Source organism: Oncorhynchus keta, chromosome 13 (genome assembly GCF_023373465.1).
Source record: "Oncorhynchus keta strain PuntledgeMale-10-30-2019 chromosome 13, Oket_V2, whole genome shotgun sequence".
NCBI lineage: Eukaryota > Metazoa > Chordata > Actinopteri > Salmoniformes > Salmonidae > Oncorhynchus > Oncorhynchus keta.
Window position 1 is genome coordinate 16,983,059 of NC_068433.1, and position 25,206 is coordinate 17,008,264.

Consider the following 25,206-nt stretch of genomic DNA (forward strand, 5'->3'; position numbering starts at 1 on the left):
AAGACAATTAAATACTCTACTAACAAAAAAGCTCTTAGAATAATAAGTGTATGTATGTCCCTTAAGGTCCTTGTGTAATGTGATATTGTACCCCCTAGCCCAATTGTCCTTTGTATATTATTTATATGTACTTTTGTTCCCACAGGTACTTCCTGTATTGATTTGTTGTTAATAAAACATAAAAAAATATAAATAAAAAAAATGTCCTTTGTATATTATTTATATATACTTGTGTTCCCACATGTACTTCCTGTATTGATTTGTTGTTAATAAAAACATATATATAACATTTAAATAATTAAAAGTACATTAAGTCCGGCTAAACTCCCCTAACCCGGACGACGCTGGGCCGATTGTGCGTCGCAGGGGTTCCCGAAAGTCTCGCGATGTTGCGCAACAGGTGTTACAAACGCTGCTTTTGGGCTACGCCTCTTCCGCTCTGATTTAAGGAAGCACAGTTAATGTCCGTGTTTGGGTGATTTGTCGATCAGTCAGTCAACAGTCGCTTTGGTGCTCTCGAACGCGGCCGATGTTATTTCCGCATCAGCAGTGCGGGCACTGTAACTTCAGCTTTTCTCATCTAAAGAACTAAGGGGTATGTACTTTTACTTTAATAGATTTTTGAAGCTATTGGCACAGTCCAGTGAATGTTGCTCTTTCCAAGTTTATGTTAGTGGAAACAACACCTCCGTATTTGAAACTATTAAAATGTTTGTTTTTTCCAAAAGTCTGTCAACCGTACTTTAGTCAGGTAAACCACCACACATTTAGTTGGTATGCACCAGAGCTGTCAAACTGCATGTTTGATTAGTGCCACAGTATGAATCATAAAACCCGGAAATCGTTCCAGTTGTTATTTCGCCATTTATTTTTCCATCTGGGTAAGATATGTGTTTCGTGTAAGCGTACCCTGGGGTGGCACATTGATAACCGCGCAAATCTCTCTCGGACGTGTTAACTTTTATAAATATTTAGCTTAGCATTTTTTTTTGTAAATTGAAGGGAATACACGGCTTATCAGAACGTCACGCCAAGGTAAGCCTACAACAAACACACAATTAATTAGATTTTTTAAATCCAATTCAAATGGTTGTGTTTCAAACTCAAAGTAGACAGCCCTAAACCTTCAGTCCTTGGAGGGGAGGAGAAAGTCCCTCGGCCATATTTGTCGTCAGTTCAATTGATTAGCCAAAGCAAGGACGTTTGCAACGTATGCCCTATTTTTTTATGGAGTTTGCGAGTGTCCAATTATGTTCATATCGGGGCTTGAAACGCCCCGTAATTCAATTCGCGATGATTGTATATCCGCGAAGAAAAGTATCGCCAAAACTTAAAACTCTACGTCGATATGAAGTCAACATACAAGTGTAAGTAAAAACGAATGTAAATAAGTTAGAAATTGTGCTACTAATGCACAAACACGTCTCATAAAAGTAATGCTTTGATTTGGTATCTTTTGGAAATCGTAGAAATAAACATTTCCTCCTTCAGAAGTAAACGGGCAGTGTTTTAAGTCATGTAATTGATTTTGTTGGAAAGGGGAGAAATTGTGCTTTACAATGGTATTGACATTACAGTTGATCTGGAAGTATTATGTTTTTGGGGAGTTAAAATAAGGGCAATTGTACGGACCAAGGCGATGTACAAGTTTACGTTATATAGTTAATATAAGTAGATATATATATATATATCCACCTAAAAGGAAGCGATTCACAAACCTTTCATAACAAAGCCATCACCTACAGAGAGATGAACCTGGAGAAGAGTCCCCTAAGCAAGCTGGTCCTGGGGCTCTGTTCACAAACACAAACACACCCTACAGAGCCCCAGGACAACAGCACAATTAGACTCAACCAAATCATGAGAAAACAAAAAGATAATTACTTAACACATTGGAAAGAATTAACAAAAAAACAGAGCAAACTAGAATGCTATTTGGCCCTACACAGAGAGTACACAGCGGCAGAATACCTGACCACTGTGACTGACCCAAAATTAAGGAAAGCTTTGACTATGTACAGACTCAGTGAGCATAGCCTTGCTATTGAAAGGCCGCCGTAGGCAGACATGGCTCTCAAGAGAAGACAGGCTATGTGCTCACTGCCCACAAAATGAGGTGGAAACTGAGCTGCACTTCCTAACCTCCTGCCCAATGTATGACTATATTAGAGACATATTTCCCCCAGATTACACAGATCCACAAAGAATTTGAAAACAAATCCAATTTTGAAAAACTCTCATATCTTTTGGGTGAAATTCCAGTGTGCCATCACAGCAGCAAGATTTGTGACCTGTTGCCATGAGAAAAGGGCAACCAGTGAAGAACAAACACCATTTTAAATACAACCCATATTTATGCTTATTCATTTTATCTTGTGTCCTTTAACTATTTGTACATTGTGTATATATATATGACATTTGTAATGTCTTTACTGTTTTTAAACTTCTGTATGTGTAATGTTAATTTGTTGTTTTTCACTTTATATATTCACTTTGTTGTCCACCTCACTTGCTTTGGCAATGTTAACACGTGTTTCCCATGCCAATAAAGCCCTTGAATTGAATTGAAATTGAATTGACATACAATCATTACTGACTGTAGCGCATATGAAGCACCCACAAGCTACCTGTGGCTGAAAACAATCATTGCGGGATGACCAAGTGATGAATTTCTGGGCAAGGGCAGTCCAAAATGATTCCATCTTTAAAAAATGTTTCTATTAACAAATCAATAGACAGTAAATGTGGGAACACAAGTGTGTGTGTATATAAATAATATACAAAGGACAATTGGGCTAGGGGGTAGAATTTCACATTACACAAGGACCTTAAGGGACATGCATACACTTACTATTCTTACAGCTTTTTTGTTAGTAGAGCATTTAATTGTCTTAAAATACAGGTCAATTTATTTTTGTACTGTTAGAAAATGTGGTGTTTTTACCAACGATAGAAAAGTAAAAAAATCCTTCCTCTTGCCCTGCAAGTGTATACTCGTAAGATGTCATGACACGTCATCAGAAGTGTCCACTTCATTTGTGGGTGTGTCTTAAGTGTTTGGAGGGCAAGCAATGTGAAAATGAATGGCCGAAAAACTGTTGGAACCATTTCTGCGATTTTTAAGGGTATTATGACGCTTCCACTGTGGCAGACTATTTGAGAAAACAGTACAGGAATTTTATTTATGTATTACTCTCCTAATGAACTCCACCCAATTGTAATGTACAGTAAGTACACTCTTAGAAGATAAAAAAGAGAGCCCCATGTTGGCGGTGTGGATATGGAATGGGCAAGCATAAGCTACGGACAACAAACAATTGCATTTTATCGATGGCAATTTGAATGCACGGAGATACTGTGACGAGATCCTGAGGCACATTTAAAATTGTTGCTTTTATATTTTTGTTCAGTATAAGTGTAGAATGGATATATAAAATAATTAAAGGTCAGGCCTACTTTATGTCCCAGAATTATTTGTATTATTTAATTGAACAGTTCACTGTACTCACCACATTGCTTTTCTTCCTCAGATATCCCTGCGTATATAAAATCGTCAGGAGTTATGGAACACAAGATTGATTTTCAAGAACTTCTGGCCAGACTGGTTATCTCAGAGCCAACAGATCCTATTATCAAGTGCATTATTAATAATAATCTGGAGAGGCTGAAGAAATTGATTAGAGGCAAGGACATCAATGCATTGTACCCTTGTGTTGAGTTACAAGATGAAGTAACCCCATTAATGGCTGCTGTTGCATTTGCAAATCAGGAGATTTGTACATTTCTTCTGGGAAAAGGTGCTGACCCCAACAAACCATCAAAGAGATATTTAGCACCACTGCATTATGCTGGACTGCGTAAAGTTCCAGTGAATATTGTGACAACATTACTGGAAGCAAAGGCAGATCCAAATGGTCTAGCAGAACAACCATTCTTTCCAATTCAATTAGCACATGACAGAGAGGATATTGTGAAGGAGCTTCTCAAATCTGGAGCTTTAATGTGGCTAAATCATGGCATCCATCCTGCAATTGATCAGAAATTGGAAAGAATAATTGGAAACTTTGCTAAAGAGAGTGAGTTCTTTTCCAAAATCAAGCTTTTTTTACATTTTGCACAAGCAATAAAACAAACATCCCCAACAGATGTTTTCAAGCACTATGATCTTCACTTACTAGAGCAGAACCCACAAACCCACCTCACAATGATTGACATGTGCTTTAACGTTGAAGGTGCAAATGAAGACGAATACTTCCAGAAAGCCATGACATGGTTGAACGACTCCAAGAAACTAGTTTCCTATGTTGAAGATGTAAGCAAACGTCTGTCCACAGTTCCTCTGAAATTTAGGGCAGGTGCATTGAAATCCTTATATAGAGTTGTTTGCGCAATGAAGGAAATACCTAATGAGGTGTCACTTACCCTAATTCCTGAGTTAGTGAAACTGCTTTCCTCTAAAAAAGAAGATTATCTTGTGCCATTGATCATTGTTACGCTCTATGGCATCACACAGAAGACAAAAGACAAGGATCGTTGGAGCAACTCTGACCTTGAGGAAATATGCAAGCACATTGTCCCATGCACACAGAGGAAGGGTTATCCCTATGAATTGAAGATGTATGCCTATGCCTTGCTAGCAGATCTTTACACATTTAGTTGTGTTCCTGGTTACATCAGCTCTCTGGGACTGACTCTGGTACCTGAAGGACTACTTAACTGGGGAAGGGATGAAAACCTGAAAGTAAAGCTGAGAGATCTAAACATGTCCTTAGACAGACAACGTTCTGTCTCCATGTCAACAAGTGAAGATTCAAAAGACAGTCATTTGTCAGAAACCAAGAAGAAGAAGAGGAAGAAGATCAAGAAGATGAAGAGAACGGCAGAAAAACAAGACATGCCAAAAGAAGAGACAGACACACAAGAAAATAAAACCGGTTTAGCCTTCAATACTTCATCTACCCCTGTTGAGGAATCTGGCCTTGATGAGTGTTCTAGTGTCAAGCCGTTCCACCCCACCACTGACACATCACCATCACAGCGCAACTGGCTTAAAGTCAGCAAGCGGTGGGAGACACAGTTAGAGAAGCTTGCCAACGTGGATGAACGTAAAGTTTATAAAGTAGGAAACCTCACTCTTATATATAATGATGATTACTTTCGCATAGCAAAGGGAAGTGATGGAACTGAGGTCTTCTTGGGCCTGAGGGATGATGGCACTGAAGTAGCTATAAAGAGAATGATCAGGTCAAACTATCAGTTTCTCAAGAATGAGGAAGGATTTTTACGTCTTCCAGAGCTTGACAGTAGCTGTATTGTGAGATACATAGACTTTGCAGAAGACAGTTTCTTTGGTTATCTTGCTCTTCAGCTCTGTGAATACACTCTGGATGAGTACATTAATACACACCTGTCCAAGGACGACACTCCTGCCCTGATGAAAATCACTCAAGAGGTGCTCCGCAGTTTAAGTGTCCTTCATGGTCCAACTACCAAAGTCCTTCATCGGGATATCAAACCTCATAATGTTTTGATAGGTGAGATGTACTATAGCATTGCACAGTTAAGCCTTTCACTCCCACTAAATATAAAACATGGCTTTCATCATTATGGATTTCAAATCCATATGCAGTATCATAAAGTCATTTTCTAGTATCTATACTTATGAAAAGCATGATATTGTGATGTTATTTATCCTAAACAGATATCAATGGAAATGCAAAATTGGCAGATTTTGGCATAAGTCGCAGATTGACAGTGGAACAAACATCTCTACACACAGTCCCTGCGGAAACAAAATGCTGGATGGCCAAGGAGACGTTAGACAAACAAGGCTCTGGATATAAGAGGAGCTCTGATATACAGGTGGAGCAACGTGAAGATAGAATAAAGATTATTTCCTGTTTGTAGAGCGATGGACTGAATGATTGTTGTAATTTCAGGTGGCTGGGATGTTGGTATACTACGTTCTTTCTGGTGGACACCACCCCTTTGAAGGTCCACTTGGTGAGGAACTTGAACAGAATCAAAACATAATCAAGGGGACTTACACACTAGAACATGTGGCAGACGAGGTGACAAAAGACCTCATTGAGTGGATGATCAATGAAGACCCTGCTGGGAGACCTACAGTGGAGGAGACCCTGGATCATCCCCTCTTCTGGAAACCACAGAGGTGAAAATCCTTATTTGTCACTTGAAAAGTTGTTTGTTAGTATGGCACCCTGTATAATGAATAATAATAATAATAATGAACTTTACTGACTTTATTGTCCCCATGGGGAAATTGTTGCTGTGTCATGTACATGTTTTAAAGTGGTGTTTAAATAACAAAGCAAATAGACCTTACAACTTTCATAAGTTACAACCAATAAAGAGTAGCCTGCTGGCCTTACTGGGTCGATAAGAACATTAGCTCGTGCTATTTAGTAGGGATATCACACCACATTTCAAACATTGCATTTAACACACAAACTAAAGCTAAACATAAGGAGATAAGGACAAAACATTTTGGGATCAGTATTCCAGTAATAGCGAGAGAATGCTTGACACAATGACAATACTGTACGTGCATAATGAAAATAATGAGTTAATATTATTCCGATGCATAGGATGCTTTAGCTTGGGCAAAATAAGAGACTATGCTAAAGTATATGCAATAAACTGAGGACACAAAGTACATGAATGTATGACTAGACATTTTTTACTGTATATTGTTGTCTTTTTCAGGAGAGTTGAGTACTTGAGGAGAATTGGGAATGAGAAGGAGGTCGGGAAGTATAGCGAGGCTGACCAAAAACTTCTAGAAGCTCTGAAACAAAGTGCTACGGAGAGAACCTTCTGTCAGTGGAGATCCAAGGTGAACCAGATGTCATTTTATAAAATTTACAGTGGGGCAAAAAAAATATTTAGTCAGCCACCAATTGCAAGTTCTCCCACTTAAAAAGATGAGAGGCCTGTAATTTTCATGATAGATACACTTCAACTATGAAAGACAAAATTAGATTTTTTTTTTTTTTAGAAAATCACATTGTAGGATTTTTTATGAATTTATTTGCAAATTATGGTGGGAAAAAAGTATTTGGTCAATAACAAAAGTTTATTTTAATACTTTGTTATATACCCTTTGTTGGCAATGACAGAGGTCAAATGCTTCTGTAAGTCTTCAAGGTTTTCACACACTGTTGCTGGTATTTTGGCCCATTCCTCCATGCAGATATCCTCTAGAGCAGTGATGTTTTGGGGCTGTTGCTGGGCAACACGGACTTTCAACTCCCTCCAAAGATTTTCTATGGGGTTGAGATCTGGAGACTGGCTAGGCCACTCCAGGACCTTGAAATGCTTCTTATGAAGCCACTCCTTCGTTGTCCGGGTGGTGTGTTTGGGATCATTGTCATGCTGAAAGACCCAGCCATGTTTCATCTTCCAATGCCCTTGCTGATGAAAGGAGGTTTTCACTCAATCTCATGATACATGGCCCCATTCATTCTTTCCTTTACACGGATCAGTCGTCCTGGTCCCTTTGCAGAAAAACAGCCCCAAAGCATGATGTTTCCACTTTCATGCTTCACAGTGGGTATGGTGTTCTTTGGATGCAACTCAGCATTCTTTGTCCTCCAAACACGACGAGTTGAGTTTTTACCAAAAAGTTATATTTTGGTTTCATCTGACCATATGACATTCTCCCAATCTTCTTCTGGATCATCCAAATGCTCTCTAGCAAACTTCAGACGGGCCTGGACATGTACTGGCTTAAGCAGGCACTGCAGGATTTGAGTCCCTGGCAGCGTAGTGTGTTACTGATGGTAGGCTTTGTTACTTTGGTCCCAGCTCTCTGCAGGTCATTCACCAGGTCCCCCCTTGTGGTTCTGGGATTTTTGCTCACTGTTCTTGTGATCATTTTGACCCCACTGGGTGAGATCTTGCGTGGAGCCTCAGATCGAGGAAGATTATCAGTGGTCTTGTATGTCTTCCATTTCCTAATAATTAGTCCCACAGTTGATTTCTTCAAACCAAGCTGCTTACCTATTGCACATTCAGTCTTCCCAGCCTGGTGCAGGTCTACAATTTTGTTTCTGGTGTCCTTTGACAGCTCTTTGGTCTTGGCCATAGTGGAGTTTGGAGTGTGACTGTTTGAGGTTGTGGACAGGTGTCTTTTATACTGATAACAAGTTCAAACGGGTGACATTAATACAGGTAACGAGTGGAGGACAGGAGCCTCAAAGAAGTTACAGGTCTGTGAGAGCCAGAAATCTTGCTTGTTTGTAGGTGACAAAATACTTATTTTCCACCATAATTTGCAAATAAAGTCATTAAAAATCCTACAATGTGGTTTTCTGGAGAAAAAAATTCTAATTTTGTCTGTCATAGTTGAAGTGTACCTATGATGAGAATTACAGGTTTCATCTTTTTAAGTGGGAGAACTTGCACAATTGGTGGCTGACTAAATACTTTTTTGCCCCACTGTATATACCTGTACATGTATATTAAAACATGTATACACTAATGCAAAAGTGTGGGAGTGCCCTCTCCCCTGGCAGAGCGTTTTGAAAGCTCAGAGGCTACACAATTTACAGATTGTTTTATGATCACAGCTGCCCTCTGAATTGATGAAAAAGATGGATGGCAAACAGCCCTACCCTGAGAACATGTTGGGGTTACTACGCTTCATACGCAACCTCCATGAGCACAAGTAAGACTGTTTTCCCCCGTACTAAAATGTTTCACTGTCTTACCATTTGAAGGTGGCTGAGTTTGTTTCTCCTTCTGCAGTGCTGAGGTTTTAGAATCTGTTGACCTGATGAATATGTTCCCTGATCTCTTTGGATGCGTCTACATGTTGGCCAAGAAACAGAGCTGGAATTCAAGGCCTAGTCTGAAAAATGTGTTTCAGAGAGATCTAAGCTCATGATTCTGAAATGTAAACTGTCATTTGAACTGATGAAATATGAACTATTGTAATACTTTTGACTTTTTGTTGGTATAGGCAATGATTTTAACTGTCTCAAGGACATTTTATATTCTATATTTTCACTGATAGATCTAATATCCATATGATTTTTACAAATAATGATCTTACATGTTTATCGCCTACATATTATGGGAGTTCATACAAAAATACAGTACTCACAAAGCTTTGGTGAAATGTAGTGATTACTTTTGTAAAACTGTCTTCACTTAAGGTATATGGGATTTGTATTAATATAAATAATCTGTATGAGATTTCAGGGATGTCTGGATCAAAGTATTGACATGTTTTTTTTCTATCTGTGTTTTGCTTGATATGAAAATGAAGTCTGCCCAAGAGTGCATTGAAACCTGCTTGTATTTCTTAAATCCGTGATCTATCAATGGAGGAGCTGTGATCACCAAAATGAGAAATACAATGGAGGCGCTGTGACTCCCTCTTGTGGATAGAACTGTGAAGGTTACAAATGTAGTGGTGATCATCAACTTTTTTTTTTTAATATTAATGGAACACCACAGTAAAATGTTAATGCACCTCTCTCAATATAATAAAGGCTATCAAAGAGCAATATAAAACTGCTTTTTTTTGACACACCCAGACATTCCCACCCACCTGCATCAGCTACTGGTGTAGATTAAACAAACTAGTATGCAGTAGGAACAAAACATTGTCCTCTTTTTGGTATAAAGCCACACATCCAGCACCAGATCAACCACAATGAAAAACAGACCTCTGAGTCACCAGGAATTCTGACAGAGGGTAGTAGACCTGTCACCTGTGACGCCAGGTGGTCCCTTATCCCACCCGATTAGATGACAATCACCTCAGTAAAAGGTGGAAATCACACCGTTCAGGTGAATGTGGTCGACATGCTATGTCGGAACTTAATGTGTTGCGCCGTCTGGCCCCAGACACAGACTGTTATTGTTTAGACCTATTAAATGATTTATCACCCCCAAGAAACACAAAGCATAAGATATCAATTGTGATGTGTCCCCCTTTTAATAAACAAATTATATATTGTTATTTTTATCAAACGATTGTACAGACTAACAAACTTTAATTTTATTTGTTTATTGGGATCCCCATAATCTGGAGTCCAAAAACTATTACGTTGTATGCAAGTATATTTGAGGTCTCTTTACAGAACAATGAAACAGTGGTGGTAGCAGTAGGGCTTTTAGGTTTGTCTGGCTCAAGTTATGATCCACCAAAACATGAGGAAAAGTACTTTGCAAACCAAGCTGATGTCGATCAATTCAGGTGATAGAATCAAATATAATTTTATTAGTCACATGTGCCGAATACAACAGGTATTACCTTACAGTGAAATGCTTACTTATGATCTGATCTGTTTCACCTGTCTTTGTCCTTGTCTCCACCCCCCACCAGGTGTGTCCCATCTCCCCTCATTATCCCATGTATTTATTATACCTGTGTTCTCTGTGTCAGTTCGTGTTTGTCAAGGCAACCAGTGGTTTCCCCCTTGCATCTGTATTTTCTATAGTTCCTGGTTCCAACCATTCTGCCTGCCCTGACTCCAAGCCTGCCTGCCGTTCTGTACCTTGCCCCACCACACTGGATTACTGACCTGAGTCTGCCTGCCATTCGCTACCTTCTGGACTCTGATCTGGATTACTGACTACTGCCTGGGCTTGACCTGTCTTTTTGCCTGCCCGCTGTTCTAATAATAAACTTTTGTTGCTTCGACACTGTCTGCATCTGGGTTTTCCCAAAAATGTGATACTTTCTAAATATGTTGGAATACTAATTGTTTTATGCAATGAAGAGTACATGCGGAATGAAACGATTCACTTTTAAATTGTTCTCTAACATTACGGAATACCCAAGTTGACAGGTTTTTTTTTTTTTGGTGTGACATGCGTCACCTGTGATTGCGCCCAGGTGCATCTCGTTATTGGTTGGGTGGGATTTTCCCTATCAATTCCCAGTATTTCCCAGTGGCCAGAAGATTCTGATTATTTTTAAAGTCAGTGTGCCTTGAGAGGACTACATTTCCAGTAATGGCAGCCTGGTAGTTGAATCTTAAGTATGGCAAAAGTATGACCCCAAGCCAGGACCAGCTCTCCTTCTCCCTGGGCACATCTCCCTAAACCTATGACCTTATATTTTTTTTAAGTGAAAGCTAATAAGTATATATTGGTGATAGGATCATTATATATATTTTTTGATTATTGTGGAGCGCTGCAATAGGGATTATAGAGATGTGACTCTAATATTGATGATGAAAGATATTGGTGCTTCAGAATAAATCTGTATTTGAAATATATCTCCGGCACATCAGATACAACTGATTGCATTAGGCAGTCATTGAAAATAAGAATTTGTTCTTAACTGACTTACCTGCTAAAAAAATATCAAGGGCTTTGTGATTCGTTGGCCAGTCAATTCAGGTGTGATAGTGCCGGGCTAGATAAAAATGCTTTCTTACTGTTCACTAGGAAACTAATTAGGAAACATAATACATAATAACTGCTATGTACTTAGTTAAGAAGTATTGGTTGTTAGATAACAGCACAACTCCAGCCAACATGTTTCAGAACAGTGTTGATACTACATGTATTACTGTGTACTAGTTATATAGGATTGAGGGCAGCTTGATGTGTGACTAGATACACTCATTACTAATTACATAGACATCCATCTCACAGCTGCTGAATGATTATGGATTGATAAGTGATTTGTAGTGAACCGCATAATTTTAAGTAATAGATTTCTGAATATATTTCACTTGTGATTCAAACCATGGACCTCATTCCTGTAAATCACTCATGTGCAAAGACCGTGCTCAACAATGAATGTCACATCAAAGTTGACTTCCACTGCTATTCTGATGAGAAGCCAGCTCTACCACTCCCCTCCCTCATCAGCTGCCTTCACGACACCCAGAGCTGGATGTGCATGAACCTCCTCAAATTCAACAACAAGAAGACAGAGGTTATGCTCATTGGCTCCAAATCCACCCTCTCCAAGCATTACCATAGATGACTTCCTGGTCCCTCTAAACACAAGTCAAAAGCCTGTGTCTCCCTGGGCAATTCCCTCTCTTTCAAAAACCAACACCCGGACAGCATTCTTCCACGTCCGAAATATCTCCAGGCTCCGCCCCTCACTGTCACACTCCAGCACCGAAACCCTCATCCATGCCTTCGTTATGTCCCAACTGGACTGTAACACGCTACTCACCAGATCCCCACCAAACCCATCAATAGACTCCAACTGGTTCTGAACTCTGCTACCAGAATCTACACCTGCACCAGATCAACTGAACACATCAAACCAATCCTCCTGAATCTACACTGGCTCCATGTGCAATCCTGTATTCACCTTAAAACACTCCGGCTCTTCCAACAAAGCCTTTCATAACCAGGCACCCACCTACCTCTCTGATCTTCTCCCAGTCTATGCCCCCTCCCACTCCCTCCTCTGCTGGTGGTCTTGTCTCCACCCCATTCCACCATGGGTGCCCTGGCCTTTAGCTCCTATTCCAAACCCCAACCCCAACCTCTTCATTTTATCTGTCTTTTTGTCTGGTCCTTTAGTTTGAAATGGTTTAGATTTTATACTGCACTCTTAATTGATGCACTTGATTTTAGGACTTTATGTACGACACTTCATTTTATGTCGGCCTACTTTTAATGTAAGATGTCCTTAATGTAAGATGTCCTTAATGTAAGATGTCCTGTAAGGCGTCCGCCAAATTAAAATTCATTATTAGTGTATGAGGTGTAGGATGTTGTTGGCCAGTTAATATAATTTAAAAAATAATAATACTCTTACTTTAAAACCCCTTTAAAAAACATAAAGCAGGAAACAGTCATATTTGAAATGAGGATTATATCATATTTTTCAGACTAAAAATGTATTACTGTGGGAAGATGCATTATGGAATGAAGAGGAGAAAGTAGTAAAGTAATTCTCAACATTTCAGATCAGAATGCAGGACTACATTGTTTTATACACATTCATCTGAGAATACATACCTTTCCCCTTCAGCACCTCTGCACAAAACAAGTTATAGGCAGACACATTGCGCAGCTTTAGCCGCACCCGGGTGTTGCAGTTGGCGTTAAGTAAAACACCCATAGTTACCAATCCAGTTCTGTAATTTGAAAGGAAATCATTGTCATTAGATGTAACGAAAAACATTCAACCATAACACTAACTTCTGTGTTGATAAAATGACGTTATAGCACTGTATTTTAACATGATTTTACACTGTTGCCTGATTCTGCCTCATCTAGTAATTTAGGGGGTGAATTGTTAATTATTTTTTCCACAATATTCAAATAATACGGAGGGTTAGGAAAGAAAACACGGCCTGGCTGGGGTCGTCCAGCGCTCGTGTGCTGTGGTGGAATGTCTCCCCATTATGATTGCACCAATCCAATGCTTTTAAATGTATGAGGTGAAATGAAAGTGTAAACACTTCTGAATGCAGCTTATTTATTCCCCCACTCTCCACTAAATCAATTTGTCGCCCCAATTCTATCTTGCCACTAACCCCTCAAAATCGACCAACCCTGTAGTCAAATGTCCCCCACTTCCTTAACGTCGCCATAAACTGGCGAGATTCCTGTTTTATAATTCGCAGTGAAACTTTGCTGTGTGCTGCCACTCGCCAGAAACCGAAGGGTCACAGACAGCCTTTCTGCGTGATTTACGGGCATGCTGTGAGTTCTCTCGTGTGACATGTGAGGGGCAAGTCGCTGAAGCAAGTTGTCAAATCTGGCAACCAACACACCAAAGTATTGAAAATGTATTTTCTCGTCAATGGCGTTTCGCATAGGTTAGACGAGACGTGTACTGTATGGTTTTGTCTTCCTCAGTGGACGAATTTGGCATTGTCTCAATCTTTTTAAAATTCTTCTCCCGAGTAGTAATATTAGTTCAAGCTCTAGCAATTGCAATTAATACATGTTTGCTTCTGTTGCTAAAAAAAAGTACTGTTGTAAAGCATAGATCAGACAATCTGACATTTTCCTAGCATATAAACAAACAGACATATTACACCGGATCCGGAAGTTCAAACGTGGTCGCTTGCGAGTCAAAAAGAGTGCCTCGACCCCTCCCATGGTCCCCTAGTGGGCATCCACGACACAAGGTGGACCTGTCTGGGTGGAATGCAACAAAAATAGTTTGCTGCCCCGGCAAAAACCGACTCCCCCCACATGCACACAAATCAAAGGAGGGCTCTTCAAGCCACCTTCACAAGCGTCCCAGAAAGTCTCGCCTCTGGGTTTACAAGCTCTTCTTTCGGGCTTCGCCTCTTCCTACAAATACTTTCGATAACTAAACCAAGATAGACCACCGCCTGTTTCCTATGGGAACAAATGAGTAACTGTGGCCAGAACAAAAAAGGAGATCGAATCCCCGAGCGGACAAGGTAAAAATGTGTAGTTCTACCCCTGAACAAGGCAGTTAACCCACCGTTCCTAGGCTGTCATTGTAAATCAGAATGTGTTCTTAACTGACTTGCCTAGTTAAATAAAAATGAATAAAGAGTCAAGCACGAGCTAGCGGGATCGTAATTAAGCCCGTTTTGGCATACAACTGCATATTTCTGTTAGGGAACGCCTACTCAGAGTTCGCATGTGCAATAACTCAATTTGCCTTTGCATTCCTTCTAAACAAAGCAATGTTTTTACAACCTTAGCAAATGTTAAATTCTACAAAACGTTGTCCACCTTCTTCATAACAGATTATAGTTTTGGTTACAGACAACTACTGAAATAAAAAATAAATCGATGAGAAAATGTGCAGAATGTTGGCCAAAATCAATCTTCTCCCACTGCCAGCTTTTTCTTACTACAATATTTGGTAGTGAGTGGAAACGCCAAGCGGATGCTTCACATTTTTACATCCGGTGAAATAGCTGTCTCATTGTTCTATCGGTTCTTCCTCTCTGATTTCAGGAAGAACAGTTTATGTCCGTGTTCGAGGTTAATGGCAAGAAGGGATACAGCTTTTGTCAAATGAGCCTTCTAGCCATGTATGTGTTCAAGAGGCAAAAGCGCAATGTATAATGGGTAAATTGTGACTGACTGACTTTTTAGTAAATAATAATGAGTCGTTACTTATGATGCAAGGTGATTTGTCGATCAATCAGTAGACAGTCGCCTGCAGTCGTTTTGATGCTCTCGAACGCGGCCGATGTTTCTTCCGCATCAGTAGAGCGGGCACTGTAACGTCAGCCTCTCCTCTTAGAGGTATGTACATTTTAAATAGATTTAAGGCTATTGGCACAGTCCAGTGAATGTTTCTCTTTCCGAGTTATGTTATACTGGAGACTACAAATCCTCCGCATTTGAAACTATTAAAATGAGTTTTTCCAAAAGTCTCGCAATAGTACTGTAATGAAACAGGCAGAGAGCAGGTCTCGTACCTTCGACCTTCTAGCCTGAAATCCAACGCGCTATCGACAGTGCAGAAAAAGCATGCTCGTGTGGCAGAGTCGAGTCCAGGGTCGATATTTATAAACTGGTATATGGCCAATATACCACAGCTAAAGGCTGTTCTTTCACGACCCGAGTACCTGGATAAAGCCCCAAGCCGTGGTATATTGGACATATACCACAAACCTCTGAGGTGCCTTATTGCTATTATCAACTGGTTACCAACGTAATTAGAGCAGTAAAAATAAATATTTTGTCATAACTGTGGTATATGGGCTGATATACCACAGCTGTCAGCCAATCAACATCCAGGGCTCAAACCACTCAATTTATAAAGAACCTTTTAGGATGCCATATGAATCAAGCAATAAAGCCCCTTTGGGTTGTAGAAAAGCAACATATAAGGTGTTGGTTTCATGAGCTGAAATAAAATACCCCAGAAATGTTCCATATACACAAAGCTTATTTCTCTCAATGTTTTACATCCCTGTCAGTGAATAGTTTTCCTTTGCCAAGACAATCCATCCACCTGACAGGTGTGGCATATCAAGGAGCTGATTAAACAGCATAATCATTACACAGGTGCATTTTGTGCTGGGGGCAATAAAAGGTAACTCTAAACTGTGCAGTTTTGTCAAACAACACAATGCCACAGATGTCTCAAGTTTTGAGGGTGCTGGCAATTGATATGGTGACTGCAGGAATGTCCACCAGAGCTGTTGCCAGATAATTTAATGTTCATTTCTCTACCATAAGGTCTCACAACCGCAGACCACGTATGGCGTCTTGTGGCCGAGTGGTTTACTGATGTCAACTTTGAATAGAGTGCCCCATGGTGGCGGTGGGGTTATGGTATCGGCAGGCATAAGCTACGGACAACAAACACAATTGCATTTTATTGATGCCAATTTTAATGCACAGAGATACTGTGACAAGATCCCAAGGCCCATTTAAAATCGTTGTGTTTATATTTTTGTTCAGTATAAGTGTAGATTAGATATAAAGTTAGGCCTACTATAAGTCCCATAATTATTTGTTTTATTTAATTAAAAAGTTCAGCTATACTCACCTCCTTGCTTTTCTTCCTCAGATGTCCCTGTGTAGATGACATCGTCAGGAATTATGGAACACAAGATTGATTTTCAAGAACTCCTGGCCAGACTGGTTATCTCAGAGCCAACAGATCCTATTATAAAGTGCATTATTAATAATAATCTGGAGAGGCTGAAGAAATTGATTAGAGGCAAGGACATCAATGCATTGTACCCTTGTGTTGAGTTACAAGATGAAGTAACCCCATTAATGGCTGCTGTTGCATTTGCAAATCAGGAGATTTGTACATTTCTTCTGGGAAAAGGTGCTGCTCCCAACAAACCATCAAAGAGATGTTTAGCACCACTGCATTATGCTGGACTGCATAAAGTTCCAGTGAATATTGTGACAACATTACTGGAAGCAAAGGCAGATCCAAATGGTCTTGTATGAAACAGACCTACCTGTAAAACCAAAGTTCTCTCCAATTCAATTAGCACATGACAGAGAGGATGTTGTGAAGAAGTTGCTCGAATCTGGAGCTTTATTGTGGCTAAATCATGGCATCCATCCTGCAATTGATCTGAAATTGGCCACAATAATTGAAAACTTTGCTAAAGAGAGTGAGTTATTTTCCAAAATCAAGATTTGTTAAAATTTTGTGAAAGCAGTAAAACAAACATCCCCAACAGAAGTGTTCAGCAGCTTTGCCCAGAACCTTCTACAGGTGAACCCCCAAACCCACCTTACTATGGTTGACATGTGCTTTAACATTGACGGTCCATATAAAGAAAAATACCCCCAGACAGCCATTACATGGTTGAACGACTCCAATAAACTAGATTACTATGTTAAAGATGTAAGCAAACGTCTGTCTACAATTCCTCAGATTTTTAGGACAGTTGCATTGAAATCCTTAGATAGAGTTGTTTGCTCCATGAAGGAAATACCTAATGAGGTGTCACTTACCCTAATTCCTGAGTTAGTGAAACTGCTTTCCTGTAAACCAGAAGATGATGTCGTGCCATTGATCATTCTTATATTCCATAGCATCACAGAGAAGACAAAAGACGAGGATTGTTGGAGCAACTTTGACCTTGAGAAAATATGCAAGCACATTGTCCCATGCACACAGAGGGAGGGTTATCCGAATGCTTTGAAGATGTCTGCCTATGCAATGCTCGCAGATCTTTACACATTTAGTTGTGTTCCTGGTTACATCAGCTCTCTGGGACTGACTCCAGTACCTGAAGGACTACTTATCTGTGGACGGGATGAAAACCTGAAAGTAAAGCTGAGAGATTTAAACAAGTCCTTAAACGGACAATTTTCTGCCTCCAAGTCAGCAAGTGAAGATTCAAAAGAAGAGACAGACACACAAGAAAATAAAACCTGTTTAGCCTTCAATACTTCATCTACCCCTGTTGAGGAAACTGGCCTTGATGAGTGTTCTAGTGTCAAGCCGTTCCACCCCACCACTGACACATCACCATCACAGCGCAACTGGCTTGAAGTCAGCAAGCGGTGGGAGACACAGTTAGAGAAGCTTGCCAACGTGGATGAATGTAAAGTTTATAAAGTAGGAAACCTCACTCTTATATTTGATGATGATTACTTTCGCATAGCAAAGGGAAGTGATGGAACTGAGGTCTTCTTGGGCCTGAGGGATGATGGCACTGAAGTAGCTATAAAGAGAATGATCAGGTCAAACTATCAGTTTCTCAAGAATGAGGAAGGATTTTTACGTCTTCCAGAGCTTGACAGTAGCTGTATTGTGAGATACATGGACTTTGCAGAAGACAGTTTCTTTGGTTATCTTGCTCTTCAGCTCTGTGAATACACTCTGGATGAGTACATTAATACACACCTGTCCAAGGACGACACTCCTGCCCTGATGAAAATCACTCAAGAGGTGCTCCGCAGTTTAAGTGTCCTTCATGGTCCAACTACCAAAGTCCTTCATCGGGATATCAAACCTCTGTTTTGATAGGTGAGATATACTATAGCATTGCACAGTTAAGCCTTTCACACAGTTAAGCCTTTCACAGTTAAGCCTTTCACTAAATCTAATACATGGCTTTCATCATTATGGATTTAAAATCCATATGCAGTATCATAAAGTCATTTTCTAGTACCTATACTTATGAAAAGCATGATATTGTGATATTATTTATCCTTTACAGGTATCAATGGAAATGCAAAATTTCCAGTGGCAGATTTTGGCATAAGTCGCAGATTGACAGTGGAACAAACAACTCTATACACAGTCCCTGCAGGAACAAAATGCTGGATGGCCAAGGAGACGTTAGACAAACAAGGCTCTGGATATAAGAGGAGCTCTGACATACAGGTTGAGCAACGTGAAGATAGAATAAAGATTATTTCCTGTTTGTAGAGCGATGGACTGAATGATTGTTGTAATTTCAGGTGGCTGGGATGTTGGTATACTACGTTCTTTCTGGTGGACACCACCCCTTTGAAGGTCCACTTGGTGAGGAACTTGAACAGAATCGAAACATAATCAAGGGGACTTACACACTAGAACATGTGGCAGACGAGGTTGCAAAGGACCTCATTTAGTGGATGATCAATGAAGACCCTGCTGGGAGACCTACAGTGGAGGAGACCACCTCTTCTGGAAACCACAGAGGTGAAAATCCTTATTTGTCACTTGAAAAGTTGTTTTATTAGTATGTCTTTGTGTATAATAGGTAATAACGAAAATAATAATAAACATGGAGATAAAACTAAATTCTAGTTACAGTTACATGATTGACACAGTGACACAATTATATTACTCTATGTGCATAATTACAATAATTCATATTATTCAAATGTATTAATGCATTCAAGCAAATGTAATCTGTTAAACAAATTATAAACCAAGTGTAAAGGTAGTTAGCTTTCGATAAAGTTTGTAGACGCCTTAGGTTTTATCATCATGCAAGATTTGCATTATCCACGGCATGAAATTCTTACCTTACATAGACACCTTTGCCAGAGACTTACACTTATTTGCATCACTTGAGGCTTCCCATCACAATAAGTGATGGGACGAAATATGAGGCAGTGCTATTCTTAAACTGATTAGCATGAGACTGAGAGGGAAATTACAACATGGACATAACTTCCCCTATAATTTGTTTCAAATGTATTGATGTTCACCATTTGATCAGGAGATTGGATTACTTGATAAAAATTGGGAATCAGAAGGAGGCAGAGAACCATCGTAATGCTGACCCAGAGCTCGTTCAAGCGCTAGACCAAGATGTTGAGACGAGATCCTTCTATCAGTGGAAATCCAAGGTTAGCCAGACGACGTTTTATTCACTACTTACCACCACAAGCTATTTATGAGAGTGTAAAGCAATGTTAACACATACAGCAATTCTTTGCCTTCACAGCTGGCCCCTTCGTTGATCCAGAAGGTGGAGGGTAAAAAGAAGGCCTACACTGAGAACACATTGGGGTTACTGTGCTTCATACGCAACCTTGATGCACACTAGTAAGTCAAAAAACAACAATTAGTGTTAGTGGCACTGATCTAAATTTCAAATTGCTTTACATTTCAATCAATTGGGGAATTGAATAGATACTGTACTTATTTCAAATCCTAACATGACATACCAGATATCAAGTTAGATAATAAGATTTCCTCTGATTTCTGTTAATCAAATCTGCCTCTGTAATTGACGTTACAGTATGTTGAAACTGCCCAACACTGACATCATAGAAAATGGCTTTTGTGTTTTCTGTCTTTCTGTAGCACTAAGGTTGCGGATAAGGATGCAGATGCGGCCTGCTCTGTTTGCAAAGATCTGGTGACAACGTTTCCTGATCTCTTTGGATGCGTTTACAAGTTTGCTAAGAAACAGAACTGGAATACAAGACGACCTGATCTCTGCATGTTTTTAATGCAGAGGAACTAAGCTCATGATGCTGACATATACAGTGGGGCAAAAAAGTATTTAGTCAGCCACCAATTGTGCAAGTTCTCCCACTTAAAAAGATGAGAGGCCTGTAATTACCATCATAGGTACACTTCAACTATGACAGAAAAAATGAGAAGAAAAAAAATTCAGAAAATCACATTGTAGGATTTTTAATGAATTTATTTGCAAATTATGTTGGAAAATAAGTATTTGGTCAATAACAAAAGTTCATCTCAATACTTTGTTATATACCCTTTGTTGGCAATGACAGAGGTCAAACGTTTTCTGTAAGTCTTCACAAGGTTTTCACACACTGGTATTTTGGCCCATTCCACTCCATGCAGATCTCCTCTAGAGCAGTGATGTTTTGGGGCTGTTGCTGGGCAACATGGACTTTCAACTCCCTCCAAAGATTTTCTATGGGGTTGAGATCTGGAGACTGGCTAGGCCACTCCAGGACCTTGAAATGCTTCTTACGAAGCCACTCCTTCATTGCCCGGGCGGTGTGTTTGGGATCATTGTCATGCTGAAAGACCCAGCCACGTTTCATCTTCAATGCCCTTGCTGATGGTAGGCTTTGTTACTTTGGTCCCAGCTCTCTGCAAGTCATTCACTAGGTCCCCCCGTGTGGTTCTGGGATTTTTTCTCATCGTTCTTGTGATCATTTTGACCCCACGGGGTGAGATCTTGCGTGGAGCCCCAGATCGAGGGAGATTATCAGTGGTCTTGTATGTCTTCCATTTCCTAATAATTGCTCCCACAGTTGATTTCTTCAAACCAAACTGCTTACCTATTGCAGATTCAGTCTTCCCAGCCTGGTGCAGGTCTACAATTTTGTTTCTGGTGTCCTTTGACAGCTCTTTGGTCTTGGCCATAGTGGAGTTTGGAGTGTGACTGTTTGAGGTTGTGGACAGGTGTCTTTTATACTGATAAGAAGTTCAAACAGGTGCCATTAATGCAGGTAACGAGTGGAAGACAGAGGAGCCTCTTAAAGAAGTTGTTACAGGTCTGTGAGAGCCAGAAATCTTACTTGTTTGTAGGTGACCAAATACTTTTATCCCACCATAATTTGCAAATAAATTCATAAAAAATCCTACAATGTGATTTTCTGGATTTTCTTTCTCATTTTGTCTGTCATAGTTGAAGTGTACCTATGATGAAAATTACAGGCCTCTCTCATCTTCTTAAGTGGGAGAACTTGCACAATTGGTGGCTGACTAAATACTTTTTTGCCCCATAGTATGTGTTTACAGTCCAATTCTGTTTTTTTTGCCCAATTATTGGCAATAGAGCTGATCTGATTGGTCAAAAGACCAAAAATATCAGAATTGGGCTGTGTAAACACAGACTTTTTTTTTCATTTGGAAGATGCTGTTGAAATTCAATATATTTATGTTTATATATATCAACCATTCTTTAGAGTAAATAGATTAGTGCAAATTTGACACTATGTTTTGAAGGAAAATGGTTGATTTCAGTATAATATTTTCAGGAATACTTTCTATTAGATTGTCACAAAAAAATATATTATATGGTACATAGGCCAGCAGTGTATAAAAAGGTTTTGCTACTCATTATTCTATTTTAGCCTGCAAGTGGTAAGCAGGCCCAGTGATTGTCATGCATTCTGAGTGGGAGATTTTATGGAGGAACACTGTTAACTGTTGCCTACTAGGGTATGTAGTCATGTATGATTGTTCATGTAAGAGAATGTTTGATGCTGGAGTCATGAAATACTTTCTTCAAAAATGACTGTTAAATTGTTGCATAATTCCCAACGTAATCCCGCCTATTGAAATTGTATGGTTATTTTGGGGTAAATGACACGCTGCAATGGTTTGGTTGACAGAACGTTCTGCCCTTGTTGTTGGCCTGATCATGGCAGAAAATGTTACTGTAATGTAACAGCCATGGTTGTTTTATTAAAAGCTTGTTATACTATTAATTCATCCCTATAAAGAAATTGAATTGACAGCCTGTCTGTCTGAACTCTAAGCATTTACTTGATATTCCACTGGTCAATGCTTGGTCTCCCTGCAGAGTTCAACACAATTAACTATTTAGGCTCCATGTAAGGCTTGAGGGGGCTGCCTGAACATAATGGAAACCTGGAGGGAAAGAAGAGGGATAAGTCCTGGAGTGAACACAATGTAAACTGCCCACAAGAAGCCCTCAACTTAATTTAGGCTTGAGAGTTGCCTGTATGGTTCATATAACATATTATACAGCATAACTCATGTGCCCTTTTCTGTCAAATTAGGTCATTTCTAGGCAATATTTTTGACCATATAGGGGACCCCTTTTGCCTCAAGAGCAACCCCAAAGGCAAAAGTAAGTCAAATACCTTTAAAAGGACCTCCTCACATTCTCTTTGATAAACTGTTCTGAAGCTACTCGAATCATACATGACAAGTCCCCGAGCACCTCTCTCAATACACCTAGGATAAAATATAATTTTATTGTGAACATGTCCACCCTCTGACATCCCTGCCCACCAACAACAGCTGACGTTAGACCTAAACATCGCAGCCAGCGGAGGAGAATCTCAATTCACCTTGCTGAAAGAACACAATTGTAGCCTTAACCGATTAACGCAGGAAAAACCGTGACATCTGCATGTCGGGAAGACGCCAAGAAAATGTGAATAGTTTGAAAAGGAGTGAAAGTGATTGGCAAGGCCTGGTCAGCGAGGTGAGTGCGCTGAAAAAACCCTGTGACAATCGGTTGCATGAGTCATCAGTGATGATTAGCGAATAGAACTACGGTTGCCATATGGAAGGAGAAATTAAAGTCTCAATATACATCTTTTGTTACGATTATGAAGCCAAGTCTATGGATTCTAGGGTTGTTTGTGTGCATATAACCCACACAACGTATTTTAACACAAAGCGGTTAGTAGTCTACCGCCTGGTCCATCCAAAACAATAGACAGTATGTTGTGAAAAGTAGGTAGAATCTTAATGAGAATGATTTATGATTTACAAGTATTAACTCTGGGGGGTGGAGACATATCCAATTATTTCGGTTGTTGTTTTTTCTCAATTTGGAAAATATCTTTCTTTCACTTTGAAAATGTGGATTATTTGATCTAGATCTGTAGGATTTATTTGAATTCAATCCCTCTTTAGATTTTTTTTTTTCAAGGCAGCAAAATGTGAAAAAAAAGTTCAAGGGGTGTAGGTTTTCTATAGGCACTGTAGTTCCTGGTGTGTAAGTGTATCCGGTGTTATGTCCCTTTCTGTACCATTCTATATGTTGTTCCATTGTTCCTGGTGTTGAAGCATAAGCTGGAGAGTAAGGAGGCCCTCCTGATCCTGTCCAAAGAGCTGGACACCGGTCAAGAGGAGAGAGACCAGTACAAGCTGATGGCCAACCAGCTGCGAGAACACCACCAAGGACTCCAGAAGAAATACAGAGAGTTCATTATGAGTCTGCCTAAAGGATTTATATTTGAATATAGTACTCCTTTTCTGCCACGTTTTGCCTTAAAGTGATAGTTCGTCCAAATGACGAACTTGACTTTGTTTTATGGATATATGAAAAGGGTCTAAGGACTTAGAAAGTCAGTGACCCATGAATGTTTTTTATTTGATTTGCATTAGTATTATTGAGTGCAAAACAATGGGACCCCCTGTAAGCATGATTTCAATCGCAAGCCTAAATCACCTTGCAGTAAATCTTTGCATTTTTGTTATTTCTATTAGTTATTAAATGTGTGTTCTGTTTTGGGATGGAGATCCGTCTTTACCACCAGAAACGCAATCAGGTCAATTGTGCTGCTGTTGGCCATTAAATTCATATTCTTAAAACTCTTGGCACTTTATCACAATGATGATGGACAAGGCTCATCTGAAGTTTTGCCAGTTCAGCCTTAAAGCCAGGCTTTTTTTTCCATCTGTGACTCTCCCACTCTTTCACTTCCATCCCTTTTTGTTCTCCATCTCTCCCTATTTCTCTCCCTCTATCTCTTCCTCCTCTCCCCAGGTGAACTACACAACATGACCAAAAGTATGCGGCTTGTCGAACATCTCATTCCAAAATCATGTGCATTAATATGGAATTGGTCCCCCCTTTGCTGCTACAACAGCCTCCACTCTTCTGGGAAGGCTTTCCACTAGATGGTGGAACATTGCTGTGGGGACTTGCTTCCATTTAGCCACAAGACCATTAGTGAGGTCGGGCACTGATGTTGGGCGATTAGGCCTGGCACACAGTCGGCGTTCCAATTCATCCCAAAGGTGTTCGATAGGGTTGAGGTCAGGGCTCTGTGCAGGCCAGTCAATTTCTTCTATACCAATCTCGACAAACCATTTCTGTATGGACTTCACTTTGTGCATGGGGGCATTGTCATGTTGAAACAGTTCTTGTGCTGACGTTGCGTCCAGAGGTAGTTAGGAATTCTATAGTGAGTGTTGCAACCGAGGACAGATGATTTTTACGTGTTACGCACCTCAGCACCTGGCGGTCCAGTTCTGTGAGCTTGTGTGGCCGTTTTTACTCCTAGATGTTTCCACTTCACAATAGCAGCCCTTAAAGTTTCCAGGGGCAGCTCTAGCAGAGCAGAAATTTGATGAACTGACTTGTTGGAAAGGTGGCATCCTATGATAGGATGCCACGTTGAAAGTCACTGAGCTCTTCAGTAAAGCCATTCTGCTGCCAATGTTTGTCTATGGAGATTGCATGGATGTGCGCTCGATTTTATACACAAATTTTAAGGGGTGTCCACATACTTTTGTATGTACAGTGCATTCAGACCCCTTGACTTTTTCCACATTTGTCCATCTAAAATGGATGAAATTGTTTTTTTCCCCCTCATCAATCTACACACAATACCCCACAATGACAAAGCACAAACAGATCG

General features: G+C 39.9%; 2 protein-coding genes across 8 annotated transcripts; both read left to right on the forward strand.

Moving 5' to 3' along the window:
* Positions 1-426: 426 nt before the first annotated feature.
* On the forward strand, positions 427-9,540 carry LOC118391969 (uncharacterized). Of its 3 annotated transcripts, none has more exons than XM_035783500.2 (7): positions 427-595; positions 3,531-5,534; positions 5,702-5,862; positions 5,940-6,172; positions 6,727-6,856; positions 8,592-8,689; positions 9,293-9,540. In XM_035783500.2, the coding sequence occupies exons 2-7, from the start codon at positions 3,563-3,565 to the stop codon at positions 9,330-9,332; spliced, it is 2,634 nt and encodes an 877-aa protein (XP_035639393.2). In that variant the 5' UTR covers positions 427-595; positions 3,531-3,562; the 3' UTR covers positions 9,333-9,540. The 3 variants fall into 3 exon arrangements, with proteins under 3 accessions (XP_035639393.2, XP_052315439.1, XP_052315440.1); XM_052459479.1 differs by having other exon boundaries at positions 428-595; positions 8,770-9,540; XM_052459480.1 differs by lacking the exon at positions 427-595 and adding an exon at positions 851-1,035 and having other exon boundaries at positions 8,770-9,540.
* Positions 9,541-14,089: 4,549 nt separating this feature from the next.
* On the forward strand, positions 14,090-22,319 carry LOC118391971 (uncharacterized). Of its 5 annotated transcripts, none has more exons than XR_008062714.1 (8): positions 14,090-14,372; positions 16,472-17,036; positions 17,464-18,403; positions 18,597-18,763; positions 18,841-19,063; positions 19,590-19,719; positions 19,818-19,918; positions 20,180-22,319. XR_008062714.1 is itself a non-coding variant. In XM_035783501.2 (7 exons), exon 2 carries the CDS (start codon positions 17,165-17,167, stop codon positions 18,398-18,400), a length of 1,236 nt encoding a protein of 411 aa, XP_035639394.2. In that variant the 5' UTR covers positions 14,190-14,372; positions 16,472-17,164; the 3' UTR covers positions 18,401-18,403; positions 18,597-18,763; positions 18,841-19,063; positions 19,590-19,719; positions 19,818-19,918; positions 20,180-22,319. The 5 variants fall into 5 exon arrangements, 3 of the variants coding, with proteins under 3 accessions (XP_035639394.2, XP_052315442.1, XP_035639395.2); XR_008062715.1 differs by having other exon boundaries at positions 14,096-14,372; positions 16,472-16,738; XM_035783501.2 differs by having other exon boundaries at positions 14,190-14,372; positions 16,472-18,403.
* The last annotated feature ends 2,887 nt before the right edge of the window (positions 22,320-25,206 follow it).

What these genes read in the sequence shown, in the direction of transcription:
- LOC118391969 (XM_052459479.1), top strand. Translation starts at nt 3,563, where the DNA reads ATGGAACACAAGATTGATTTTCAAGAACTTCTGGCCAGACTGGTTATC. An exon ending in ACCTCATAATGTTTTGATAG is followed by an intron (nt 5,535 to 5,701) that starts GTGAGATGTACT and finishes TATCCTAAACAG; the next exon opens with ATATCAATGGAAATGCAAAA. An exon ending in CGCAACCTCCATGAGCACAA is followed by an intron (nt 8,690 to 8,769) that starts GTAAGACTGTTT and finishes CTCCTTCTGCAG; the next exon opens with TGCTGAGGTTTTAGAATCTG.
- LOC118391971 (XM_035783501.2), top strand. Translation starts at nt 17,165, where the DNA reads ATGGTTGACATGTGCTTTAACATTGACGGTCCATATAAAGAAAAATAC.